Raw genomic sequence first — 22,088 nt, 5'->3', positions numbered from 1 at the left:
ATGGCGGTACGTGCAGGTTTTTCAAGCTTCACTGGAAAACCACTTTAATCCCTTGTGATCGTTCTGCCGTTGCCAACAATAGACACTCGAAATTGCAACAGACTCACTCTGTTTGGCGAAGCGAAAGGTTGAAGCGAATGCATCGAAACAATCTCTGCATTCCTCTCTAACCTAAGGAAAATAAAGTTTTTCTCCTTTAAACAAATCCTCCTTTTCGATTCTATACGTTCGATCAACTCTGTATAAGCTCTGCTCGTTCATTCTGCTCGGACATTTTTTTTTTTTCTTTTTTTTAAATTCTAAGCAAAAGGGGAGGGGAGGAGGGTAAAAGGATCAAAGGATGGTGTCCACGATATTTTCTATTGAAAATTTAATGAATAAGTTTCTGAAAATTATTTTTAAATACAGAGAAATTAAAAATATTGAATAATCGTGGACGCCATTACGATTCGTTTGGGATAATTATTTCGTGCCTGTTACTAATTGCAATTTCTATTTTGCGCAGCTATTTGCAATATATATATAAAATGAAAGTAAATATTCGACAAAGAGTGAAGATTGAATTGTCTAATAAATAATCAGTGCAAGAAAAAGAAAAGGGAGAAGGGAGAAATGCTTCGCATGCAACTTGCTCTTATTTTACTTTTCTTTTCTTTTCATCTAAATTTGCATCAAAGTAAGAAAAATGCGTGATAACGCGTGTTTTACATTAGAAATAATGATTTTCTAAATAGTTGAAAAAATTCGAAATTCTAAACAGGCTTTTCAATTTTCTAAATTCACTATATTTCTAGAATTAAAAAAAACTTGAAATTACACGCTATAATAAAAAGGAAAAAAAATTGAAATTATACATTTTCGAGAATACTATGATTCGTTATGGATAGGTTAGATTTTTCATCGTGTCTCAAGGTATAGTGATAATCGTTGATGATTGATTAAATTGCAATTAATTATAAGAGGAATTTTGGTTTTTATTTTTTTAAGGGTTAATTAGTTATCGTTTATCGAGGATCTATTTTAATTCTTCGATCGTAGCTACTTTATCGAGTGAGAAAGATAGAAAAAAAAAATAATGAAATTTCTAAAAATTATGGAAAAGGGATACATATGTATGTATATATATATATATTTATAATATATATTACGTAATTTTTCAAACGAAACGAAGCAAATATAGAAGCAAAAATTGAAAATCGTTCTCAATTTACGTTACCAAAGAAAAAAAAAAAGGAAATTATTCGTTCATCCATACCGTTACCTTTAAACTCCTTTTCTTTTCTTATTATGTGCATGTAATCAAAGAATTATTCATTTTTCACCTTTCCTTCTCGCACACCTCTTGTATTTATATATATATATATTTATAAAACATGGCGAATTTTCATTAAAACGTAATAACGCAAAATTAAAAAAAAAAAAAAGAAAAAGAAAAAGAATTCATAATATTCTTCGCCTTCACTTTCCTTCGATTATCAAATTCCACGTAAAAACTTTTTCTTTCATCCTTACAAGATATTAATTATTTGTAATATAAAATATTCACACCGTCCTCTTTTTTTTTTCCAATTATCAAATTCCGCATAAAATTCTTCCATCCTTGATATCTAATTACATTAATTTCCGCCTCTCTGGTCGTGATTATTATTATTATTAAATATTGTTGAAGTTGATCAAAGGTTCGTCATCGATGATAAAACGAGTTACGAGCTCCTCTTACCTTTCGTGAGGCAGACACAAACGAGTGTAATTCTCCGCGGCAATGGTGGTTAACGTTAGTACGGTAACCAGAAAGCAGAGGGCCTCCAGAGTGCATTCGAATCGGCATGTGCTCAACGACTCTTCATGACCCGCAAGGATCACGATCACCGACACAGGTATCACGAGCCCTGTCACTAATAGATCCGCCAACGCAACGTTCACTAGAAACGCGTTCCCTGGAACAGAATATATAATTGCCACGAATTGTATTCGAGATATATTGTGGATTAATGGAACGACTTGTAAATGAAACATTTTTGATATAAAATATAGGATAATTTTTTTTCTCAAATTCGTATACGATATTTTAATTTCTCTCTCACGTTAAAAATAACGTGTGATAGGATTATCATAACGTTTTTCGTAAAATAGAGTCTTATTGCGTTGTTAACCTATTCGAGGAAGCAAATCGAATTGTTACTAACCTAATTTTTCGTTAACTTGGCTAATCCAATGACAGATCTATTAATGCCTCACGTGTTAATGATTCGAATTATTATTGCCGTCCATTAATGAACTTAATACTCTCGTAAATTTACAAACTCGAATTAATGAAGTTGGAGGTTATACGTTCGGCCAACTTTATCTCGCCATAAAATTCTCGTTCGAGCGCCACTCCATCGCAATGTGGAATTTTCCCGTTCGATCGTCGTACGGTTAATTTGCAAGCAAATTTAAGCGTTTAATAACTTTCGTGTCGCGAGTTTTCGAGTGGTGAGATCATCGATAATATCTGCGGTACGGTTTCATTGCGTGTTTGCGCGCTATTTGGCAAAACGGGACTATCGTGAAATAAATTGGGAATTGAAATAAATTCAATTCGGGGGCGCTCGAGTCGAGCCTACTTCAGTTTCCCCTCTTTTAAACGAGCTTTAATTTCATTTGGCTTCGTTTATATGTAACGAAACTAATAGGAAGGTAGCATAAAAATCATGTTGGTTATTTTATATATTTTATATATATATATCTCTTTCGAATCTTGGAGAGAAAGAATTTTCGTCCTTTTAAGATTATTATCGATCGGTAAGGAAGATATGTCTATATATATAGAACGTATATATCACTTTTCAAAAGTTTGCGAAAGCAATTTTTATAAATGTTTTTTAATTTGTAACAAATGTTTTTATTGGGCGTGGTATAAATCATGTGTATACGGTTCTTTAAATGGATAGAATATCCTGTTTTGGTAAGAGCTATTATTTTCGATCGGAACAGATGTGCTCGTTCCTCGTGTCGAATTACAGGATAAATTTACGAAGGATATCGATCAATTTGAATAAAGTCGCGTCGTGGCACGTGAGATTGGACGGCAAGAAATAAAAGAAGTCGATGAAAGTAAGATTATCAGCAGGGAAACTTTCGACTCTTCCTTATTATTACTCGTGGCGAATATACAGGACGTTTCACAAACCGACAATTCTTTTCTTCGGAATTCGACTATTATCGATCGTCGGTATCGATAATTGATTTCAATTATTACATCATATCGTTAACAATTTTAAAATAATTTCTTTTAATCTTATTTGTAATACCAACAAAAATTTAAAATAAATAATAGTAACAACGATATCGATAGAAATAAAAATCCATTTCTTCTTCGTTCTCAATTTATATTCGTTTATCGCAAAAATGGGATTTGAATAAGAAAAGGGAAGAAAAAAAAAATTCGAAAAAAAAGAAACAAAGTTTCCCAAGTTTGTGAAACGACCTGTATCGCTATTGTCACGTTGCTGGAATCACGAAATGGTTGCACACACACATATATATGTATATATATATATATCTCTCTCCCTTTACTTACAAGGAGGAGGCCGGTGATCACGATTGTGTTGGTGGAAAAGGTTGAACAGTTATGTAAGGGGGAAGTTTATTGGCGAGGTAACACTGGAAACGAAATTTTCCTGCTGAATCGCCCCCAGTGCACGGAACTCGGAATTATTTACGTCCGTATCAAGATTTACGGAAAATGAATTACCTGTAAAGGGATCTTTCGAGTGAAAATACCTCGGCGTGGAAAGTTTGTTCGAAAGAAAAAAGGAAGGGAGGGAGGGGGAGAGAAAAATTTTTGAAATTCAATATAGGAAAGAAAATTTGTAAAAATTTTTCAAAAACTCGAGTTAAAAATAATTTTTTAAGATTCGTTTCAGTGTCGTAAAAAAAAGTAAAAAATTCCCAGCATGATTGTCGTAATAATAGTAGTTGCTCGATGTAATTTACGAATCGTAATGATCAATTACGATTTTTTTGTTATTGAATTAAACCGAAAAGAGAAGGAAATATAAATGTACGTTGTAAACTCGATCCGTTTACGACTCGACCAGATATTATTCCCACGTGTCGTAAAAATTGTCGTTCACGGTTGGTTTCGCATGGACGTTAAACCATGGATAAGGAGATTAAATATTCCGATTATTTCGATTCCAATTGTCCCGCGTTAGCATCTTCGCGAGGGATCGATATTTTCGACGCTCGAATGGTAATGTATACCAAACTATCCTTTTTCATTTCGAAGATTTGATCGAAGGATTTACGAGACGAAAAAAAATAAATATTAATGATTTATAATCAACTATTAATAAAAAATTAAACTTTATTGAATTAAATGAATAAATATTTCGTTCAAAAATTAAAAATTCTTTATTTAAACATAAAAAATATAATATCAATATTATTGAAAAATTAAAACTAAATAATAAAATTCCACAAACTAATATTTTAATAACGACTCTTTAAAAAAAAAATCCCAAAGGAAATATTTTATAAAAGTATAAATGTATATATTATAAACTGATATATTCGGTGTATTTATTTTGATTAGTGGCGCGACACCAGCGCCACGAGACATCAACTACACGAAACTTAATTACATTAATATCTATTTACATTTACTTTATTTACATCTATTCACATCTACTATTTTATTAATATAATACGAGGGATATAAATAATTTCTTTCATTATTGATTAACAATCTTTCTAAATTTCATATAAATAAAAACATTTCGTACAAACGCTTTTCTCTTTAATCATTCGAATCGCTCGACACGCGTACAATGCTTCTCCCTATATATATATACAATATATCTCAAACGTATTTCGTTTCGAGCAAACATTTGGAAGAAAATTTCAACAAAAATTCTCGATATCTGTTATCGTAATGGCCACCCCTCCCCTCGGTTGAATAAATACGAGGAGAGAGAGAGATATATATCGGCTACCTCTGGTAGACAAAAATAGAGGGACTCAAAGAGCAGGAGTTTCCTTCCTTCCTTCCTTCCTTCCTTCCTTCCCTCTATTATCCTTGGCGTCGTCATATCCAATCGTGGCAGGCTTTTGTCATTTTACACACGGCAGCAAGCGAAAGGATCTTTCCGCAACGAGAGGTAAAAAAAAGGGTGGATTTCACAAAAGAGCGTCGGATGACTGTCTTCCGTGGAAGATCGGTTTCCTTCTCCGGTCGAAGCGCCCCCCTCCCCTCCCTCCCTCCTTCTCCAGGGATATAAATATACGAATTTCTCGCAACCCAAGGAATGTTTATTGCGATGAGAACCAGGATTTTTTTTTTAGAGATTATATCGTTATCGCGAAAAATATAATTTCTTATTATTATTGTTATTTCTTTTCCTCGAATAAGAAATTTTAGTTTGGGATAAAAAGATTAATTAAAAATGGATTTTGTTTACCTCGTTTCTTAAGTTGATCCTCCACGACCACGGCGGAGATCATGAACACGTTTCCAACGCTGCCACCGACAGCCATCGACGCCAACAAGAGGAGCCTGGCCACCCTCGACCACGCGGAGGACAGCGTGACCGGGGAAATATCAAGGTCGCTGTCCTCCGCCTTATCCATCCTTATCTCCGACTCGAGGCCCATAATCCCGGCCAACGTGCTGCTCGTGTAAGTCGTGGCGTTCATCCTGGGACTGGAAAAAAAAAGTTTTTATCATTCATTTACTTTTTCAACCTCTTCTTCGTGATAATTTGTATGATTTTCGAGAGAAAAAAATTCTTTCTCGAATTTTTGTTTTTTTTTTTTAGGGATTGGAAATTTTTGAAAGCATTCGATGGATCAAGGAAGCATCAAAGGAAGCTGAAAGAGTACAAGTCTCTTGGGAGGAAAAATTTTCGACGAGTAAGAGGTTGGTTTTTTTTTAAATAAAAAATTTTCTTTGTTTAGGAAGGCATGAAGTAGGTGCACGCGAGATTAAAAGAAAGTAGAAAGAATGGAACGTGGAAGAGGTAAAAATGAAATCGTACAAAGCGAGGAGGTATCGTAGTTTTTAATTAGAGAGGGTAGAAAAGCGTAAAGGGATGTTGCCCAATAAAGTCACCACTTTATGTATATATGTATATATATAAGCGTATCGATGTGCACAGATGTTTCAAACGTATTAAAAAATACTTCATTAGTTTATAGGTAAACCAAGTCTTACGTGCGTTTGAACGTGGAAATGAATTTTTTGATGGAACGATTGTTAAATATTTAAAAAAAGAAAAAAAGTTGGTTTACGAAATTTTAATGATCGATAAATATGATATTATTAATTGGATAAATAATGTTCACATTTATTGGAAATTAATCTGTTCAAATTTAAAACGCATAGATAAGCATAGAATTTGATTAAAATTAATCCAACCGTTTAACATTTGAACCGAAATAACGATAAAAAGGGGGATAGAATAAACAGGAAAATAAACGAAGAAAATTCACAAAGACGTAAGGAAGGATGGATAAGATAAATACGAAAAATTAGCGATAGAGGGCGCATAACCTCTCTGCTCTTTTACCATTCTCCATTTCCTTTTCATACGCGCACGGTTGAACGAACGACAGAAAGGACATTGTTCTTTCCTTCCTTTCATTCTTTATTTCTCTTCTAACCTCGCTTCACAGAGATGTTGCCGTAAAACTCTCTCTCTCTTTCTCTTTCTCTCTCTTCCTCCCCTCCCCTCCCCTCACTCTCTTTTCTCGTTCGCTCGCAATGGGAGAAAAATGGATAGAAACGTTTGCTGAAAATTTCAACGTCCATAAACATCGATGGAAACAAAGGGTTACGTTTACACATGGTCCATTCACTGGCCTCGAAATTGGCCGGGTCCCAGCGCAAACAGATTTAACTTTGCACGGTTTAAACCCAGGAGCCACCCCTCTTTTTCGAACGCATCCCATGGATGCAATTAGCGAGCATCCGTTCGGATGCAAATTCATCCGATGAAATTTCGCGGAGACGGAGCCACCTGCGCGCCATCTATATCGATCGTTCTTACGACGGGTCGATTCTCGCTTTCCTCTGTATAACCTATAAGCGTAATCGTAGCGGTTCAGAAGTCTTTTCGATTGGAAAATTCGTTTTATTCGTTCGAGTGTGAGAAAAATGGAAAATGGGAGATTAGAGAAAAAAGGAACAAGGATGATTCGTGATTCGATATTGGTTTAAGTTGCAAATAATAACTATCGAAGAAACGAGGATACGTAAGATAATGTTTTTAAGAAAACGTTGAGGTGTCTTGTGCAGAACGACAACTGAATATAAATGAATCGAGACAATATTGGTAAATTTAATTCGGTAGGTTGGTACCTAGAGAATATTATTATCAAACGTTGGTATTAACGCCAACTTCATTTATTTAAAATCACTCTTAAAGATTCGTTGGTAATTCGTTTGTGTTGTGTTTATTTTTTAAATGTGTATATATTCATTTCTTTTGTTTTTCTCGCCAATGTGATTTTGTATCAAAAACCAATTGTGTATAATTTTGATCGTAAATAATAAATCGCAAGTATATAATATCAAATAGATCTAATTGCAAGGGTATCGATCTGTTAAGAAAGATGATACACTGTTTCAATAATAATCCTTGGCAACGATCGGTTTACAATCGCTCGTGTCGTAAATTTTTAGGATCGTATCCTCCGTGATATAGTCGTACGCTTTTAACGTACGACACGGTGCGTCGTTTCATTGTTACGATATCGTGTTCCTGCATCTTGATAGGTTAAAAATGCGATCTGTCATTAGGTTTATGCAAAATCGAATTTTTATGGAAGAAATGAAGCTTAAACAGAGATTTGCTTTATTCCTCGAATGTTATTCGAATATTTTATCGTATCCATTCGAATATTCTCGTACGTTCCGTGCAGTGAGGATTTTCATTCGTACGTTCGAACGATGTATTCCCGATTATTTTGTCGAGTAATATTTTACTCGACTCGATTTTTATTCGAATTTATTTTTATTTCGAATAATTATTGTACGGGATAGATTTAATTTAAAATCCGTATCCGTGCGTTTATTATTTAACGAATTATTTCTTCGCGAAAGAAAACGAAGATAATTTAATTGTTGTAATGACGTGCCATTAGATTCAACGTAATTATTCATAATTAAAAATAAGATGAAAAAAATGTTTCCATTAAATTAATGAAATATTTAATTTGGTAAGGTAAGAAGGAGGAAAAGATAATTATTAAAATATTAATAATTATCGAAAAATAATACGGAAATGAAAATTAATAAAATACAAAATTAACGATCAAATGAGAAAAAAAAAAAGAATCGTCAGAATATCACACGATATATTATCAAGATTATTAGAGTAAATAAAAAGTATCGCTGTTGCTCACAACATATAACGCAGTAAAAATTGTACGTACGTGAAACAAAAAAGAAGCTCGTTTTATTCCCAGACTGCTTGTCTGAAATATTTCACACTTGTTGCGCTCTTCTTAAATAGCCAAACTTCTCCCCGATTGCTCCAAAGTTAAAATAGAATGGAACGTTATATTTTTGTATACTTTCAACAAACAGATGTACTTAATTCGACCGGCCAATGGAGCAATAATTTTCTTCTGGAATCTTCTACAGCTTTATTTCGAACACGAGTCGGTACACGAGCTGAATTATTAATTCACGAATTGTTATTGTAACGATAATAATTTCGTACAATTTTTTTTAAATTGTCAATTTAAACATTATGCATATTTTTCCTTTTTTTCTTTTTTTATTTACATAAATTAAAGATTGAATAATAATTATTGGTAATTATTTATAACATCTAGTACAATTTTTTTTTTATGAATATATACAAAAAATTAAACTGGAAATAAAATACTTTTCAGCGGATATCCGATCCTATAGTTGCATCATCTATAATTTTCAGTATATAAATTCAATCTCCTTTTTCCTCCTTTTTCCTTGTAAAAAAAAAAAATGTATCAAATGTATCATTCGTAAAGTCGAATTCTATAAAATTAATTATACATACTATCATTTATAATTTACATTCGCAATTACAATTCTTCCTATACCTGTACCTGCATAATTTCACTCGATTCTCGGTGAAAAAAAAACCCAGATAATCTCTCTTTCTCTCTCTTGTCTAATGAAACACGAATCAATTTCACCTCGAAAATTATTTCCCAATACGTGTCATATCCCTTTTGTATTCCAACGGACAATTTCAATCCATCCTGATGATCGTTCACCATTTTATAGAATCAATTTATAGAAATTCGAAAGGCTGGCGGCGTAGTTTTATCTCCAAATATCGGCAAAAATGGACAATGGGCGCGGGGGGCAGGGGGGAACCTCGATGACCAGAGTCGAAATCTAGCGCTTGGATTGGAGGAAGGTGCGTTCTCGTCAAGGTGTCGAAAAAAGGGGAGGGGATAGGAGAGCGAGGGGAGAGGGAGGGGGAAAGATGAAAAATTCACGGGCTTTGTTGCGACGAGCGTGACTCGATGGTGTTGGGATCGGTTTACGTTTCACAGGAAAGGTGGGAAACCCGCGCTACAGCTTTTTATTACGCGGATATTGGGTTTCATGGGATCGATGATGATGATGAGCCCTGAGATCCATGAAGTGGAAAGTGCATGTAATTGATCGTATTCCTTGTGTGTTTAGGTATCGTTTTCGATATATTAACAGTGTTTGACCGTTTGGAATTGTGAGGTTAGTTCTTCTTCTCTTTTCTTCGCCATTTTTGATATTTGTCCGATGTCGAAAAGGAAATATTGGAATTTTTTCTTTTCTCGTGAGAAAAATTTGTTGATTGAATTTTAATTTGAAAATCAGACGTGCTATCTTGATTTTTCGTACGAGAATCTTAATTTAATCAAACTTAATTTATCATTTATGATATATTATCACGAAATTGTTCTCACTCTTTGTCTAATTTATTTTTTCATTTAAATACAGCGTCAGAAGGTAGGCAAGAGATTAATGAACTCGCTGCTCGATCAATTCTTTTATCCAACGAAACGAATTGTGAACACATCGATGTTATAAAATATTTGAAAGAAAAGAAATAGTGAAAAATTTCACCTTCTCGATATTAGAATATATTTATTTACTGGAATCAGAAATAATTAAATTACAAAATATTTGATCAACGAATTAACGGAGATAAGAGAAGGCAAATAAATTTAAAACGATATTCATTGGTCGATATCTTGAATAACGATTAATTTTACGTAATAAACGTCCGTTTCTCGAGACTGATTAAAGGAAAGCCGATTATGGGGACAAGTGTTGTCTGCCTATTAATTCGGATAATCGACGGTCCCACCGTAGTTAATAACCATTGTTCATGGTAATTGGAACCGCAGATCTCCGTCCAATCACAAAGGGTTTCAAAGCACAAATGTCCACATTAGCCCCTGTCAAAGAATCGACGCATTAAACCGGACAATCCATCCGCATAATTTAGAAATATTTTATAATAATTAAGAATTATATTTATACAATATAATATAATACAATTTTAACAATCTTCTCAAAGAAATTAAAATTAATATTCGATACGAATATTTTTCAAAGTCTAGGATCTCGACGAGAATGAAACGGATGACGCAATATCGTACGTTTGTGAAATAATACGTATTCGTTCTTGTTTCAGCGGATGGAGAAAGATTTGTGGAGAAGGAGAAGGTGGCAATCAGTGTCCTTCACTAGCCACCTTGTTTAATAGCGCATATCCATTTATATCGGACGTGGGGATCGCCAAGGGGAGAGATGGCTGCATAGCGATTCACGAAAGATGTCAGATGAGTTAGGTGCGGTGAGACTGACGCGCTCTAACAAGTCTCTCTCGAGTTACGCCTCGTTGTTCCCGCTGCTTCTTTCCTGGTTTAATTAAAAATGTCTGCTCACCGCGTTGATGGAAGTGGAGGAAAATTCGTTGTTTTTATCGAGGAATTTTTCAACCGGTATGGAAAAACTTGAAGAAATTACAACGTTAATATTTTAAAAAAGTATTCTTTTTAATTTTTTTAAAAAATTTTTTTGTAAAATAATTTTGAAAAATTTACTTTTTCTTTTTTTCTTTTTTTGTAGAAATAATTGCTGTGTTGTTAAATTTCTTTGATCGATAATTGACGATTTTTTCCTTTCGTCATGCGACTGGATGAATGTTGGAAGAATGAAGAATAATTTAAAGAAATTTTAAATTTGAATCGGAGAATGGAAGAAAACTGTGTTATCACCGAGTTTGAAAAACAAGATGAAATGGAGATACCTTTGTCGGGCATTGAGACTTCATTGAATGAAATCTCTCACGTATTCATACGTGGGGGGGGAAGGGTTTGGTAAAGATTTATACGGAATGGTTGGAGGAGGGGATATATCCTCGAAAGAGGAAATACCATTCTGCATTTTCTAGCAGGGCGAATTCTCTCAAGAGTCAAACATTTAGTAGACTTTGTCTGGGAAACATTCCAGGGGAAGAGACACACATGTCCTCTCCCTTTTCTTCTTATCTTCCTTTTCTTATTTCCCTTTTGGAAATGGGGGAGAAAGGGGAGAAAGAATCGATGCAAATTCTATTCGAATCGGGGTAAATTAACACGTGCGACGTATGGTAATAAGGCAGACGATTGTGTATTCCCAGCAAACATTATTCTCCCCCCAGATTATCACGTCGATGAAACGTATTATAATAATCGATGAATCGGATTATCTGTCAAGGGATTAATCGATATTTCGAATTATATTCGTCCTCCAAGAAGAAATTTCTCTAAGAACAATCATTGCAACTTTGTTAATTTAATGTAATGTATATATTTTTTTAGAGGAAAATTAGCAATAATAGAATAATATCAATAATTGGAACTTTGTTAATTTAATGTATATTTTTTTTCAGAGGAAAATCAGTTTGGAGCAAAGATGTTCAAAAGAAGAATTAATTGAAACAATATTTGGACAAAATGGCGATGTAAATTAATCTGGTTGAGAAGCTCTGTTTCTGAGAGAGGATAACAAAGAAACGAGAGTCGTTTCAATATATCGAGTATTATTACCCTGCATTGAGAAGATTTTGATCGGAAATATGATTTAATCCAATTATTCGTGACTCGATGAAAAATATTTCCTATTTCCAGGAACTTTTTTAAAATTGCCGGGGGAGGACGCATTGCTCGAGTTCCGCGAGCCGAATAATTGGGACGAGGAGTTAATTACACGCACAAAGAAGATTCTTCAGATATCAGAAAACAATTTTAATCCTGCTTAACCTTCGGGCATATTTGAAAATGAAAATTGAAAAAAATTAAACTCGATCGAAAAAGGTAGCGGTGGTGCGATCTCTCTTTCTTCTCTTCTTTTTCTGAAAAATAATTAATTAAGTAAGTGAATGCGCGTTTTGAATAATTTTTTAGAGAGGAAATCGAGATGAAAGGGGGAAAAAATTACCTCTTCGATAGGAGAAAGGAGAGAGAAAAAAAAAAAGAGAAGAAAAATCCATCTCGCGTTATTCCATCCACATAAACGAGTCGCGTGGCAAATATTTGTAACCGCTTCTGAAAATATCTCTCGTCGGCTAAATGCAATCAACTGTTCCTCTCTCTGCGCAGAAAGAAGGTATTACCTTGCAACTTCTCCTCGTAATGCAATGAGTTCTGTATTCATCCCCCTCTGGATCAGTGGTTCTTAACCAAAACGCTTCTCATCCCGTGAACGAAATTTTGAAAAACGTTTTATAAAATTTTTTCCTATAATAAAAAAAAATATTCGTGCGATATTTCTTCTTCGTTTATTAAATTAGAAAGAACAGATCGGTGTTGAACGACACTTTCGAGTCTTCTTAAATATTATTAATTAAAGAACAATCTTTGTTTTTTTTATAAAAACTAATATTAAACTGTATGATATTTTAAAATAATTATTTCGTCCTCCATTATTAGGCTTGTTTCGCAATTGAAGCGACACTAGCGCCACGCAGCGGTTAACTATCTAACTACTTACTAACCTCTATTGCGTTTCCAATTGGAGAGGTGGATGGAAAATACGTACAAAGATCTGTGTTATTATTTATTTCATGATTATGCTTGTTTTTAAGTAAATTAACTAATATATATATCTTCTTTCGATTCGTTATAAAAATTGATACAACAGAAGGTACGTATTTCTAAAATTATTTATTTCTTTTTTTCTTTCTCATTTACATTCGAGTCGTTACATGTATTTTCTACAAATATCACGAAAATTTATTTCTTTGCTTCCAGACTGCAGAGCACGGCTGCTTAAGAACCACTGCTTACCTTGCGCAAATTGTAAGAGCATGGTATTCACAATATACCCGTTGAATTAACGGGAAGAATTAAATTCCAAACATTTTAACAGAAATATCTGTTTGGACGAGGCATTAATGGGATCGAAAGGAGAGCAGCGGAGCGAGATTTCGAATTGGAAGGCCGAATTCGTTCGAAATACGAAGGAAAGGGGGCGCTTCTTTCAACCGATTACTCCTTTGTGACGAGGGTAGCACGCTGTAGAATCGAATATAACGATGCACCGATGTCTTTTCACCTCTGGAAGGTGAACGTTACCGACGAAAAGGAGGAAGAATCGAAAATTTCTCCAAGGACGCGTTTCACTTTTCATCGCCCGTTCGACTTTTAATGCAGCAAGCCAGATTGGACGATTGTAAAAGCGTGGTAGAAGTTTCTTTTGTGCTGATGTTTCTCAGTGAACCAAACTGATCCCAATCTTTCTCTTTTCTTCTTTTTTTTGAAATTTTTGTTATTTATACATATACAGATTTGGCTTTTTGTAAAAATGTAGGACATGTATCCTATATTTGAAGGCTTGCTCTATTTCAATTATTTATTTTACAACTTGATAAAATAGCTTCCAATTGATATTTTGTCTCCATTGTCCCTAGTTCAATTAAACTGATAGCAACTTGATAAATTAGCTTCATATTTTGTCTCTATTGTCTTGTGCTTTGTTTCAATCAAGTTTGTAACTTGATGAATCAGCTCCCAATTGATATTTTGTCTCTATTTCAATCAAGTTTTGCAATTTAATGAATCAGCTTCCAATTAATATTTTGTCTCTATTTCAATAAAGTTGATAGCAACTTGATGAATCAGCTTCCAATTGATATTTTGTCTCCATTGTTTCTATTTCAATTAAGTTGACAGCAACTTGATGAATTAGCTTCCAATTGATTCCAATTTTGTCTCTATTATCTTGTACTCTGTTTCAATCAAGTTTGCAACTTGATGAATCATCTCCCAATTGATATTTTTGTCTCTATTTCAATCAAGTTTTGCAACTTGACGAATCAGCTTCCAATTGATACTTTTGTTTTGAAAAACAAAAAACAAACATTCCATCCTTTCCCTTTATCCAGAATGATTGAGAATTGCGTTATATAAGGATTCAAGATTTCCAGCGCACGAAATGGTATTTTTAAGGTATTTCGCAATGTTTGGAAAACGTTATGGCGACGTTTACCGCCACGCCTTACCAAGTGTCATCACGAAACTTGAAGAAGCGAACTTGGCAAAATACACGTACACGGGCAAGCGAGAAGAAAAGGAATGGAAGAATTTTTTTTTTTAAGAATGATGTTGTTTTAAACTCGTGAAATTCCACCTCCATGAATCTTCATCCCCGCGCAATTACTTTGCAATTAAACTTCAGTGAGAATAACTGCTCCGGGAGAGGGAGAGAGAGGGAGAAGGGGTCAGCCTCTCGCGCCGCTTTTTCGCCCATTTCCGACTTCTAAAAGCACACTTTTTTTTTAACGACCGCTGCAGAACGACTTTCCAGATCCATTTTAAGCTTCTGGCCACGGCTTAATTTCTAAATTCGGGGAAATTTTATCGATAGAGTGATTCTCAGTGATCATTCCAAGGTATCTGTGTTATTTAACATCCGACTCGACAAGCAGACACGTCTCGAAATATATAACTTTCCAGTGTGAAAAATTATTATTCTATAATAATGCTAAAAGAAGCGTTAAAAATTGAAAGAGTAATTGTAATTGAACGAAAAATTTCTCTTTTCTTTCTCTTATTTATTTCTTCCTCAAATATTCTTTGACTTGGTCACTTTAGGTTAGGTTAGGTTAGAGAGAGAGAGAGAGAGAAAGAAGCATGCTCGTCGAGTCGGAAATAATCGGCCTCTCCCGATTCGAGTTTCGAGGCCCCGATTCCCGAGAAGATCTTTTTACAGGGATGGCAATAAAATTTCAATTACCGTGGACGCGTGTCGTTCCGCCATTTTATGAAATTTTTACGAGGCCGCGAAATTGCGCGTGCATCACTTGCACCGGCGATCAACTTCGGTTACTGTTGTTTGCTTTTACCGAGTGGAACCGAGTGCAACTTCCGGAACGGAAACGAGCGTACACGAGACAGACGACTCTGTTAACCCGATCGTTGGCCGCTTTCAATCTTTAAGGGAACTGTTCCCTTCATTTATTCTCACTGCGTCCCGGATCTTATCCGTGAAATTTCTCTCCAAGGTTTGATAAAACGAATTATTATTTTATATTTGTGTATTCGAAGGTTTGTTTAATTTTCGTGGACAATATCGAGAGCATATTTTTATGGAATATTATTTTATAAAGTGGAAAATTTGTTAGAAAATTTGTTCTTTTTTTTTTTCAAATTAAATTAAAGGATTATTAAATTTGACAGTTTATAACAGAACCTTATGAAACCGAGCACTTTCATAAATCAATTTTGATCGCGGGGCTATATTAACCCATTTGCATACGAAAATCCATGTAAATGTATGGAGGTCCGGTAAATTGGACCGGTTAAACGGAGATGAGTTATTTCGGTAATTTCTGACAATCACGATGTCGATAGAGTGTTGCGAATGATCGAAAAGATATTCACGCAAATGTGAAACACAAACACAAACCTTGAATCCTTAATCTCAAATTATTTCAATAATAATCGTTTAGAAAAAGAAAAAAAATAACGATTATTCTTCGTAAATCTGGTCGTTTCGTATATTTTTACAACAAAAACTTCGATTCCCAGCGAAATTGATTATTCTTTCACGTTGCGCGACTTTCAATTACCGCCGCAATCCGTATACAGCTTGACAAAGTGTTCGATCTTCAATTTTAAACGAGTGTATATACCAGGTGTCGACAGGCGAACGCATGCATGATTAAATTTTCACACGCATCCTTTGTGCCATAGCCCGAAACGAAGTTGCTTTTGTCACAGGTGTCGCCTCTGGATCGATCCATCTATGCACACAACTAGCCGCGCCATCTCTCGATCCGTCTACGCGAATTTTCTAAATTAGCGAAGAAACGTTCCCTCTTACGCTCCTTTTGAATCACGTATAATTAATAATTATAAAAGGAAAAACGGATAAATAAAAAAATAATTTCGATTCGACAGGGAAAAATTACAATTGGAAGGAAGATTAATTCTGTCTCGCGAGCGAGGCAATTATACTAATTCGAGCTCTTTAAAACGAGTAAACGTAGAAAGATATATCGAATATGGGTAGGGGGAAGGGAAAGGTGGACGGACTGTCGGTAAATGGCATCGATCGTAACAAGTGTCTAGACAGCGAAATGTCGGGGAACAATAGAGAGACCTCGTGCAAGTGTGTCATTTGCGTTCCACGTGAACCTAACTTTTCAACCATCTCGACCACCCTCGCTTGCGTCTCTCTATCGTTCCTCGCCTGTGCTCTTTCGCAACGTGTCATTTGGTCATTCGTTATGCAAAGTTGGAAATAATAAAGGAAGAGGAGGTCGCGATAATCGCACGGATTATTTGCGAAGAAGGAATTTAATATTTGGAAAAATATTTTACACGATTCTATGCGATACGAGTACCATCATTTTTTATCGTGTATCGTAGGATAATTAATTCGTAAATCGAGATAATATGTTTTAAAAACACCATCGTCGATATTTTTAATCGTTGTGAACAAAAAGAACATTCGATAAGAAAGAATATATTTAAACTACGTGGATATGGGTCGTGCCTTTGTTCTGCTACGTTAAACTCGTTATAGGGCATGGTTCGAAAAACAGAATCGAAACGTTCACGCGTAAATAAGCAATATGTAAGTCGCACCTTTACACGTATAAACTCAACTCAGTTATGGTTTCAAAAAAAAAAAAAAGGAATCCTATTAACGATGTTATCACGTAGCAAGTAATCGTTGTAAATATTATCGATCGAGCGTGCGTTTCTCAATGTAAATATTTCCTTGTTATCCGTTCACGCAAAGAGTCGCTCGAAGTGATCGACCGACAATCCTCGTCGAATATTCGCATTTGTTTCCGAGAAACGTGATCAAATAATTCTACCGTAAGTGCACAATTCTGCAAATGGATTCGGACACGGATTCGTGAAATTTTGAATATAAGGGAGGTAGGGAAGTAGCTTGCCAAGTGTTGTTTCGAAAATGTACTTACAAACTATTTACGAAGGTTAATTAGCGCACTCTGCTTTATCGGCGCGTCATAAATCGAAATTACTCCCGGGCCAAGGAGAGGGGGAAGGATGTATATATCGTAAATTTAGCGAATTAAGCGATATAACGACTCGCTCGATTTATTTACCGATCGTTGTTACAAGCAAGACGGCCAATCTAATAAATTTTGAAATTTATCCTATCGTTAGGAAATACGGTTCTCTTTCGAAACAAATTTTTCTTTCCAATATCTCCACGTCGTCAAAAAAAAAAAAAAATAAATAAGAATCCATTCCTCTCCAAAATCGAAGAAGAAAAGAAATCGAAAACTCGTTTGCCCCGACAAATTTAATATCAAAATCGTCGAGTGCGAGGTTTTAACACGTTGCATAATAAAATATCCGATTACGCAACGCCACAACGCGACACGAAACAAGCGTTCAAGCGTTCCGTTTCACGTAACCAACACATTCTCTCATTTGCATGTACGCAACCAACGTTCCTCGATATCGGCGCTCTTATGCGAGCGCATAATACCGGATGCGTTGCATTTCGATGCACGCTTTGACGGGGGAATCGCCCTGCCGCGAACAGATCAAAAAAAGTTGGGAAAACGTTGACGCGTAACATCGTCGCCGGCCAATCCAAAGCACGGGGCACGTAACTCGGTTATTATGAAATATTTGCCATCGACACCTAACCCGTTCGAGATTGATTTGCAACACGGTCTAGGGAGATTGGCGAAGAATTTAATTTTCCATCTTCGATCGAACCGGTTATTCGAACCGGTGATGGTCGAATACCTCTCTTTGTATTTGGATAACGTTATGCCCTTTAATTCGTCCATTTACGTGGTAAATTAATCCGGTTTTAACTAGGTTTAAATTAAGACATTGAATTATAGAAGGAATTTATTTATTAAGGGTAAAATTCGATTCGAAAGTATTTAAATTTAACTTTTTGGTGAGATTTCGTGGATTAAATCGGGGATTTCGATCGTGTCGAATTAAATATTCGAATCGATCTTGACCAAGGATCGTTCGATGTACATTTTTTCGCTCGATTCGAGACACTGCACCAGTTATCACCTATCGCGGATTCGAGAAGGTTGGGCTCTCGCCTCTATCGATCCACATTTCCTGCTTCTCCCTGTTATCGACTCGCACGACCCAGCTGCTGGCGTAACTGGCCGCAACCATTCTGGCGTTAGGCCCGATGCAGTTCTCCTAATATGACAGGATTACCACATCCTGGGAAAGATAATCCGATCCAGTTCATAAACGTATCGCGGCTTTTCATTTTTTTTTTTCTTTCTTTCTTTTCTGTATTTCAAGAGCCTATAAAAAGGAAAATCTAACGGAAAGTTTCTAAAAAAAAAAAAAAAAAAAAAAAGAAATTTTTTTCATAAGTTCATAAACGTATCGCGGCTTTTCATTTTTTTTTTTCTTTCTTTTCTGTATTTCAAGAGCCTATAAAAAGAAAAATCTAACGGAAAGTTTCTAAAAAAGAAAAAAAAAAAAGAAATTTTTTTACGTATCTAAAAAAAAGAAATTTTTTTACGTACCTAAAAAAAAAAAAAATTTCTTTTTTTTAGGTACGTAAATAAATTACTTCAGCCATCTGGAAAAGCGTTTTTAAAAAGTGTCCGACAATTTTAATGTTTACTTTTTGCGTTTCAGGAGATTAGGCTGAGTCAGAGGAAAACCTGTAATTTACCTTAATAAAATTTTGAATTTGGAAAACAAAAAAAAAAAAAAAAGAAGTTATTTGCACATCTGATATCAATGTTTGAACGAGATGACCTCTGATCAAGTCAACTTCCACCCTCCCCTCCCCCGGATCTAATCAGTTGCCAACACCGGTCTGTGTGGTAAAAACGAAAATTCCAAACCGAAGTGGAGGGGGAGGGGGGGAGGGATAAATTTAATCAAAGCCGCAAGCCAAACAACGAGCCCGGGCAAAGTAAAGGGCACGTAGGGAATGGCAAACAGCGTCCACTCGCGGATTTCCATCGCGAAAATAGAATAATAGTGATTCGTGGTCGGGACGCGCCATCTAAAAATCCTGAAGATTTCTCCCAAGGAAAGTGGAGCATCGATCCGAGTTATGCTGTCTCTCTCTCGCTCTGTCTCTCTCTCTCTCTTCGAGGCATCCTCTTTGCTCGTATTCCAGTCGAATTGTGGGATCGACGGTGCTCGCGACATTCCTTCCGTCGCGATCGACGATCGTTCTCGTGCAATTATGCAATTGATCGATAAGAGGGGAAAAGGAAGAAAAAAAAAAAAAAAAAAATTGAAGATCCCGGTGAGAATGATCGAGAGGAGCGACCGTGGCCCTTTATGAATTATTCATACTCGTTTGAAACTGTTGAAGAACGAGGAGTCGAGGAGTGTATAATTGTATCTTCTGTGTAGTGGTGGTGGTAGTTTTACCCTTGATCGAGATTCATTTATTCATTAAGGGAAACGAGATATTCCGTGGAAACGAGAAAAGAAGATACGTATGGCTTCGAGAGGGAGAGAGAGAGAGAGAGAGAAAGAGAGAATTTCTTGGTCCGTTTAAGGAGAAGAATGGAAAATTAGGGAATTTTTGTTTCTCCCTTTTCCGTTTTTAATCCCTCGGAGGGGAGGGGGATCTGTGTTAATCTTACGCGAAACGATGTAATCTTGAGGAAATTTGGCACGAGAAACTTGCTACCGTGGCAATTTACTTCCTTTTTTATTCTTTGTAGAGAACAAGACGCCCTCTATCGGCAATTATACGGTACTAACTGTAATAATAATTTACTCTCGGTGGGTAATCAAGCGGATTGAAATACTTTGGAAAAATGAATTATTGAAATTAAAGATGGATTAAAGATTTTTATTCCATATCGTTTGCCTCGCTATTAATTTTTTCTTTCATCATCATCGTCATCATCATCATCGTGATCGTTAATGAGAATAATTTTCCCGCAAGGGGGACTTGCGGTTATCGGGGACACGGTTATTCCATTTAGCCCCGGTACCCGTGAGTCCTTTGGGCGGTGGCGTGCCCACGGACCTGAGCCAAACTATTTTTTTATTTATATTAAAGAAAAGAGGAAAGAAAGAACAATTAATCGAACGCTTCCTTTCGAAAGGGATAATTTTATCTTATTTTTTTTCTTTTTTTTTTTTTTTTAGAAAATACCATGCACATTTCGTTAATTGCAAGTATTCTGGAAAATGCATTTCCTCTCCCCCTCCCCTCTCCACCTCTCGTTTCATCCATTTGTTTAACTTTGCACGCGCGTTTCCTCCTTTGACCCATGTTTGGAAAAACTGGAAACAGGTGAAGCGGCGCGTAGAGTACATTCTCGTTCATAAGTATATCTCGACGAATCATCGATTGGAAAACAGCGATCAGGAATCTACAAGATTCTTCTCATTTCTTAGTAGATAATTTAAATCAATGTTTCTCCATTTTTCTTCCAAAAAATATTCTATTTTTCAAACAACAACAACGACGATAATAAAACTCGAAGCATTCGTCCAATTCATCTTAACAACTATCTATCCGATCATTAATAATACAATACAATATAATTCCAATCCAAAGATCCCAATAATATTTGTTTTCTCGAAACAAAAACTTCGCTGATAATCGACTCTTACTTACCGACGAGACTGTACTGTATATCCGCGTATATGTGTACACGGTTCTGAAAATCGTAGTTGATCCGTTTCGAATAAGAGAGAGAGAGAAAGAGCATAAAGCAGCGGAATCAAAAGGGCGCGAGAAATTGCTCTTTTTGGCGAGGCAGGAAAGCGAGGGGAGGGGAGAAGAGAGAAAGAGAGAGAGAGAGAGGGAAAGGTTGCTGCGCGCGAAATACTGTAACGAACCGCGTCGCTTTATAGGCAGCCGCGATAAGAACCTTTCTCGTTACGTTAGGGAAACACGGAACAGGTTTTTGCGATTGGAGGGATGGTTTAAAACGGAGAGCCAGGCCAGGTGAATTCGTTTCGCCGGCGCGTGGAAACGGTGGCTGGCCGCTCTTCTCCTATCTGTTTAGGTATTCCGCAGGTATACACAGCCGGGAATCGATCCGCCCCGCCGTTCAACCGTGAAAATGTTACGTGAATATCTCGTTATCCTCACGAGGAGGGGGAAGGGGGGGATATCTTTGGAAATAATATTACCGTGAAAATTTTTATGCGTATATATATATATATATATATATGTATGTATATATTATAGTTATTTTTATCGACAGAAGGTATCATCGTGCGAATATGTAACCGAGAAGAAAGAACTTATGAAAATTGTACGATTAATAATTCTCGAGGAGACTCGTATCTGGTAATTTTTATGGAATAAAAATTTCAAGAGCGACACGTGTATTTGGTTATTTGGTTATTTCGTATTAAACGGAGTTGACTTAACTTTCGATCGAGTTTAGTAATATTTTACGAACATTGATTCCGTTCCCCCTTCTCTTCTGAATTTTCAATAAATACGTTCAAACAGATTCGGAATTCGAGTTTTAATCAATCGAATTAATTCTAAATTCGTTCCCTAAATTCGTAACTACTATTATCCTCTCTCTTTTTCTTTTCCACCAAACGAATTCCCTCTACGTTTCCCGGTTAAACAAAATTATTTCCCCCGGCCCAATAATACA

General features: G+C 35.6%; 1 protein-coding gene and 1 long non-coding RNA gene across 11 annotated transcripts in view; one reads left to right on the top strand and one right to left on the bottom strand.

The window, feature by feature from the left end:
* LOC100578739 (RYamide receptor) overlaps window positions 1-22,088 on the bottom strand; it is a 108,429-nt gene that overhangs the window by 5,593 nt on the left and 80,748 nt on the right. For all 9 annotated transcript variants that reach the window (XM_016914971.2, XM_016914975.2, XM_016914974.2 and 6 more), the window contains 2 exons: window positions 5,445-5,686; window positions 1,721-1,937 (listed from right to left, as the gene is read on the bottom strand). In XM_016914971.2, coding sequence (XP_016770460.1) covers window positions 1,721-1,937; window positions 5,445-5,679 — 452 coding nt within the window. In that variant the 5' untranslated portion in view covers window positions 5,680-5,686. The remainder of the gene's footprint in view (window positions 1-1,720; window positions 1,938-5,444; window positions 5,687-22,088) is intronic.
* On the top strand, window positions 5,528-14,125 carry LOC100578669. 2 transcript variants are annotated; one of them, XR_003305719.1, is made up of 8 exons: window positions 5,528-5,661; window positions 5,802-5,902; window positions 10,662-11,016; window positions 11,099-11,811; window positions 11,904-12,327; window positions 12,418-12,619; window positions 12,943-13,156; window positions 13,264-14,125. It is a non-coding gene; the product is annotated as an uncharacterized LOC100578669 (long non-coding RNA). The 2 variants fall into 2 exon arrangements; XR_003305718.1 differs by lacking the exons at window positions 5,528-5,661; window positions 5,802-5,902 and adding an exon at window positions 9,438-9,715 and having other exon boundaries at window positions 10,662-10,971.

Source organism: Apis mellifera, linkage group LG11 (assembly GCF_003254395.2).
Source record: "Apis mellifera strain DH4 linkage group LG11, Amel_HAv3.1, whole genome shotgun sequence".
NCBI lineage: Eukaryota > Metazoa > Arthropoda > Insecta > Hymenoptera > Apidae > Apis > Apis mellifera.
The sequence above is the reverse complement of the archived record's forward strand: the minus strand, read 5'-3'. Positions and strand labels throughout refer to the sequence as shown.